Source organism: Diorhabda carinulata, chromosome 7 (assembly GCF_026250575.1).
Source record: "Diorhabda carinulata isolate Delta chromosome 7, icDioCari1.1, whole genome shotgun sequence".
NCBI lineage: Eukaryota > Metazoa > Arthropoda > Insecta > Coleoptera > Chrysomelidae > Diorhabda > Diorhabda carinulata.
The window spans coordinates 21323184-21329648 of NC_079466.1; the positions used below are offsets into that span (position 1 = coordinate 21323184).

At 30.6% G+C, this 6465-nt stretch overlaps 1 protein-coding gene across 1 annotated transcript; it reads left to right on the top strand.

Moving 5' to 3' along the window:
- The first annotated feature begins 1000 nt into the window (after nucleotides 1-1000).
- Nucleotides 1001-4923, top strand: LOC130896588 (protein ILRUN). Its single transcript, XM_057804778.1, has 6 exons — nucleotides 1001-1519; nucleotides 1629-1849; nucleotides 1926-2045; nucleotides 2221-2447; nucleotides 3121-3272; nucleotides 3946-4923. The coding sequence occupies exons 2-6, from the start codon at nucleotides 1656-1658 to the stop codon at nucleotides 3985-3987; spliced, it is 735 nt and encodes a 244-aa protein (XP_057660761.1). The 5' UTR covers nucleotides 1001-1519; nucleotides 1629-1655; the 3' UTR covers nucleotides 3988-4923.
- Nucleotides 4924-6465: the final 1542 nt, after the last annotated feature.

Genomic DNA, 6465 nt, shown 5'->3' on the forward strand with positions numbered 1-6465 from the left:
TGCTCACTCGGTTATATCATGCTAAAGCAAACAATAGTATAAATATTTTTATAAACAATCTTGGGTATTGTGAAATTTTAATAATAACTATGATATTGTTTTTTTTAATTTTTGAAATATACATGTTAATAATTTCCTTAAAACCATTAAGCAATTTAACCTCGGATAATATAAATAACGAAGTTGCAAGAATCGGTATTTTCCCCGAGTTGCTTTTGAATTTTTATGGCTATTGAGATTAGTTTGGACTTTCCATCTACAACATAGATGCGTAGCTTGCCCTAAATGGACCCTATATCAAAATATGTTGGGAGGGCCCTTAACCTAACTGCAGAGGAACTTAACTGGAGGGTAAACATTTCCACAAAGAGACTATTATGAAGTCCTTCGATTTCGTCAAAATAGGATGTCTTGTTTATTTATATTTTTAAATCATTTGTTTGCCCAACGGCAACTGATTTTGACAATTCGTTAAATTGCTCAACTGTTAATATACGTATTGTTAGTAATTTTCTGTCAAAAACAATTTTACAGGTAACAAACAATTCATTTGATCTGTCAAACTTTTAGTGTTATAATTTTGCAAAAACAAGATTTGAAATGATTGTTCAATTTAGTATTTATTGACTTTATCCACAGCGTCACCACCCCTCTTGGTTATCGAAGAACTAGATTACCATATCCAAATGAAAGTGCTTTAAGAATCGCTGCCAGGACTATCGGCAAGTCTTGTATGATTTTACTATAGATAAAATGGAAGTAATCGTTAGCATTAATACTAGAACTTCTTATCAAAATATGATACGAAAGTAAAAAAAGCTCTGAAATTTTTTGATTATATTCCCATTATTATGTCAGAAATGAGTATTGTATGAAGTTCCCGTTACTGAATAATTTCATATCGCCAATTTTCAGCAATAAATTAAGACATTCTTAATATTCCAGAATCATCTGAAGATAAAATAAGTTACCAATACAAGTCCATCCTATATAAAAAGCCGTTTACATGACGCAATACGACCTGCAATGCAATCCAATGCAAGATGCAATTTATCGTGATTTGAAGCCATTTCTATTACTTGCAAGCTGCAAATCTATTTCCTTTTGGTTTACAACTAACCAAATTTCTTTCATGCCATATGACTGATACACTTTGTATATGCCATGCCATGAATCAGATTTTTACATTGTCATATTAGAATATTATAATATGACTTTGCTCGTAATGCAGTTTTATTTTTTTATATATTCAATGTTGTCACCTTCAATACCCGTTTGCAGTTTGGCAATTCATATAACCGCGAAAACAGCAGTATTAGTGTCAAATGTTAGTGATATTGGCAGCCCTGACGGTGCAATTATTTATTTTTTTTATTTCTATTGGCTTAAAATTGCTGTGACGTTTATATCATTATAATGAAAATTTTTGGAAAAATGGTGTAATGAATTTATGATTTGAAAAAATAATAATTATTATACATAAGTGACGAGAGTTGTGGTTTTGTGATTACGGTTTCCTGTAAGTATCATACCGTTTATAAGAAGTCCATAGATTTTCTGAAGGTTAATAATTTTCCACATTGTGAATAGAAATTGCGAGGTCATTGTCGATATTTGTATCATTTTAGGGATCATAACAGCAATAATTTTTAAAAATGGATGTAGATAATGCTACATCTGAAGGACCAGTACCAGGGAGTGGAAATATAGATATAGAACAATCTTTTCTTCAACAGTTTAGTTGCATGGGTACCACAGATAAAGAGGAATTGGTTCAACAGTTACAAAAACTGCTTGGTAGTCAACTCAACTACTCTACGGCCGTTTTTTTCTTGGACATGAATAATTGGTAAATAATTTTGATTATGATCTGTACATATGAAGAATTATTTACTTCACTACTTTATATATTCTCTATTTTTAAGGAATCTGCAAGCAGCTGTATGTTCTTACCTCGATTTTGAGTCTCCTAATCCTCTTCCATCTATGAAAATGGTTTCTGATCCAGTAGCAAATGAAAATGAGAACATAGAACCTAATGTTAGGTAATTTAAATAGATATTATTATTTGATTAGGATAAAAGTAAATTTTAATATAGGAGTAAATTTAATGTCAAACTAGTGATACAATAATTAAAATTTACAATGTCTTCTACTCCAATCTTATTTCAAAGTTAATGGACAAATGATTGTAGTAACTCATCAAGTATATATTTTTAGATTTAAAAAAACTTGGCACATATTTAACAGTGGAACAGAAAAATGGCCTCCAAAATGCTATGCACAATGTTCTGATGGATGGAATTTAGGAGGTGAAACAGTTCCAGTTCCTGCATTAGATCCAGGTGAAGGAGTTCGTCTTTCTGTAGATATGGTTAGTCCACCAATACCTGGAATCTACCAAAGCAAATGGAGACTGTGTACACCGAAAGGATCCTATTTTGGTGGTGAGTAAAGTGTTGTTAATTGGTTTAGATTATTCTTCATTATATAATAAATGCATTACATTGATATTTATGAAAAGTTACCTATTGACCAAAAAATTCCCTAGTCTATAGGATAGATGTCACCACAAATAATATTTATATTTTTTCTTTGGAGTACTATCTTTTGAAATGTGAGCTTTTTCTCTCCAATGAGCTCTTTGTTAGAATTAGGAAAATAAAAAATACCGTTATGGCAAATATTTTGCTTGGAAAGTACTATGATGACTGTTCCCAAAGAAAATCAATATCATTGTCTAGTATACAGAGATAAAAACAGCCCGTAAAAGTATTGATGATTCTTATTGATCAGTATATCCAAAAGAGGTGGTTATACCAAAAAAAACCATCTCTTAAAAATCATTATGGATAACAGCAAACTGAAATTCGGAGACATAGTAGACATCACAAAGATATCATATGGAATTTTTTACACCATTTATAATTTTACCGGAATATTTGGTAAATGAAAAGAATTTTTCCAAATAGAGCTTTACAAGAGCATTTGGTTATTAAAAACAATCTTGACAAAGCTTTTGCCTCATCTTAAAATTAAGAATAAACCTGTTTATTAGGGTGCTTTTTTCAATTAGAACATTTGACAATTTGGTTATTAATGCATTAAATCTTTTTACAGATCATATGTGGGTGATAGTGACTGTTGTAGAAGAAGGTACCATCGCTTTGACGAATCAACTCTCTCATTTTAATGAATTAGGATCGCCACCACCTTCCGCAAATACCTATAATCCATTTTCTCCTCATCAGATTCATATAGGAAATAATCAAGTGAGATTTTATTTATTGTAGATATTTACATACCACAAAAAAATTTGATAGTTATAAGTGATGAGGATTCATAACTACTTTTTCACATGTTACTGTTCTAGTACAGATAAAAAATTAAAAATACAGTCGACATGAGGTAATCAAAAAAACATTTTGCAAGGTGTTATCGAATTTATTGGATTACAAAGTACTGCCACGGCCCTTCTCTAGTTTATGCAACTTTTTGGAAAAACGTACCATGTAGATTCGATTCACAGAACAACTCGACTGTACCTAGAAACATGTCAGATGCAGTAGTGATGTATTCGACAGCGACTGGATGACTGGTCGATTATAGATACTAGTTTAAATGTCCCAATAAAAAAAATTGATAAATTTTTTATTTTGAGAGATTTTGTTTAAGAGAAAATAACCACTGTATAAAAAATGCCACAGCCCTTCTTTAGTTATAAATATTTGGAAAAGCGTACCATGTAGATTCGATTCAGAGTTCAACTCGACTGTACCTATAAACATGTCAGATGCAGTAGTGATAGATTTGACAGACACCAGGTGACTGGTCGATTGTAAATGCTAGTTTGAAATATACTTTATCAAGCTTGTATTTTGAGTGATTTTGTTTAAGAGAAAATAACCACTTTATGAAAACTGCTAACAATTTTTTTTTACTTAGGACGTTGCACCACCAGACGGGAAAGATTCATCGATGCTCTAGTACCTGCCTTAGATTACTTAATCAGTGCCACTGTTGAAAGGGAGTGCATTTTATGATATGAATAATAAAAAAACATATTTTGTGAAGGAATAAAAGTTTGTTGAATGATGAGTGATACAATGTATAACTAGAAAATAGATTAATTTTTTAAAATATGTAACTTATGTAAAATGGCAATCAAATATGATTTTTCTTTTGGGTTTTCTTTATTTCGATAAATATTTTAAAAATATTACTAAGTGTATATTATTTCTACAATATCATGTGTGTACTTACCAAAATTAGTGTTATCAATTTATATAGGGTGTCCTGATGAGTATTGATAAACTTGTATTTTGATATTTTAGGTAAGGTTGCTGTTGCTTTTCAATCCAAATATAGTTGATTGCTTTTTTTATAAAAATAGCAATTGCTTTGAGATACATTGTGCCATATATTAGAAAACTAGAAATTAGAAAATTATTTCAAAATACTTACTGTGGATAGAGTTTGTTATAAGAATGTTTTTCTAAAGTAAGAAATAGTCCGTATATGGCTATTTGTTACACTTTATGAATCACCCTATACAGTAAATTAGGTATGCCTCTATTATTTAAACCTCTACAATTGTTTTCTTTGAGTTAGAAAACTCATGAGCTATTTATTCTATTCCTGTATATTATTTAGAATCTTAATTAGCTGTGACTGTTTTTTTCCATAGCTCCAGTCAAATTTTTCTTTAATGGTTCTTTCTCTGTCCAAGTATTTATTATATTTTGGTCTTCCGATAAGTAATATCAATATTATTTTTAAAAATTTTCAGGACACTCTATATTACCATATTCCATAGTTACAACACACATTTTATGAAACTAATGTTACAAATTATCCTAATTAGTTTTAAACATTCGATTTTTATGACAGTTTCAAAGCTTCATTAAACTATAAAATTCAAAATTTTTTGTTCCCATTATTTCTCCTAGGAAGTTTGAATTGACACAGTCGATCTAAATCAAAACCACTAAGCTTCACAAGTCTTCACTGGAATTAAATATTCTTTTAGCTGAATCTGGAAATATCATCAACTGACTTGTCAAAAAAGAAAAATGATGAAATAGGCAAGAGTAGCTTTATTCAGTGTATATGCTTGGTCAGGACATAAATCAAAGGTAATGAAGAAAAAAGGAAATAAGGTGTAGGGAAGGAAGGAACTGAAGCACTATTATTTTATTATTTCGACTAAAATTTCCAAAAACACTTTTTATTTATAAAACAGCAACACTAGATTGTATTCTGGTTTTATTGTTCACCTCTATTGAAGTTTGAAGAAAAAAACAGATGCCCCCTAAACAATGGTTTATCAAAATGCCCTGATAACATAAACACAACAAAATTATTAGAGTTAAACATGAAAATTACCAACAAAATTTTTTACCTTTGCGTTATTTTTGTTAATTTGATTCATATTTATGCCTACAGAACCGTCTATAAAATAGATAATTCGTGGTTTGTTGAGAAAATTTCATTGTTGAATTAAAATCAACATACACTACCGCTCAAAGTTTTTGCCTATTCAATAGTTTCCGCTATATACAAGTTCTAAAGCTTGGATGATTGCTTGGGCTCGTTATCATGCTGGAAGATAAATTTTCTGCCAATCATGCGTTGGTCAGAATGTAATATAGTCTATAACATTCTTTCTTCAATTTTTACCAGGTCTCCAGTTGCCCTTCCTCCAAAATATCCCCAAACCATAACCGAGCCTCCGACGTGTTTTTGGGTTGGGATTACAAATGCATACAACATTCATTCTTCCTTTGATCCTTTCACCTGCGCCCACTCCTCTTTTAGACCTAAAAGACTCATCACTCCGTAAAACTCTGTTCTACTTTTCATGCGTCCAATTTTTATTTTCTTCATCGAGGTGAAATCGTTGACGCTCATCGATTTCGACTTGAGTGGAGTCGATGGAATGTTGTATTTATGCGCCTAGCCTAAGTCGATTTTTGCAAAATGTACAGTATGTGTTATAATAATTACTTCTGTACTTACCTCATCAAATTGTCTTATAGAAGCATTTTTAACAAAAAATTATGAATGAGATCAGCTTGTCTATTAATTTCTCACACTCACTGCTGCATATTAATTTGTAGTACCATGGTAAGAACATGTTTTATATAAAAAATTTACAAACCAATAAAGATTGGGATTTTCTCTAAATTGGCCATGGGTAATTAAAAGTCTTTTCAATGACTGGAGGATTGACTTCAATAGTGGTATATGGAATTTTATTACAAAACCATCTTCAAATTTAGCACTTAATTTAGAGAAGGCAGTTTTCAAGAGTAATTGAAAAAACCTGTGAATGCGAGATTTACATGATATAAAACATCGCCTGATTTAACAGTGTGTAGATTTTCCTCAAGACAAAGGCGTATTTTTTATATTTTTATTGGGTTTTCTGCAACAATTGGTAGAATTAATAAGATACGAAGTTTT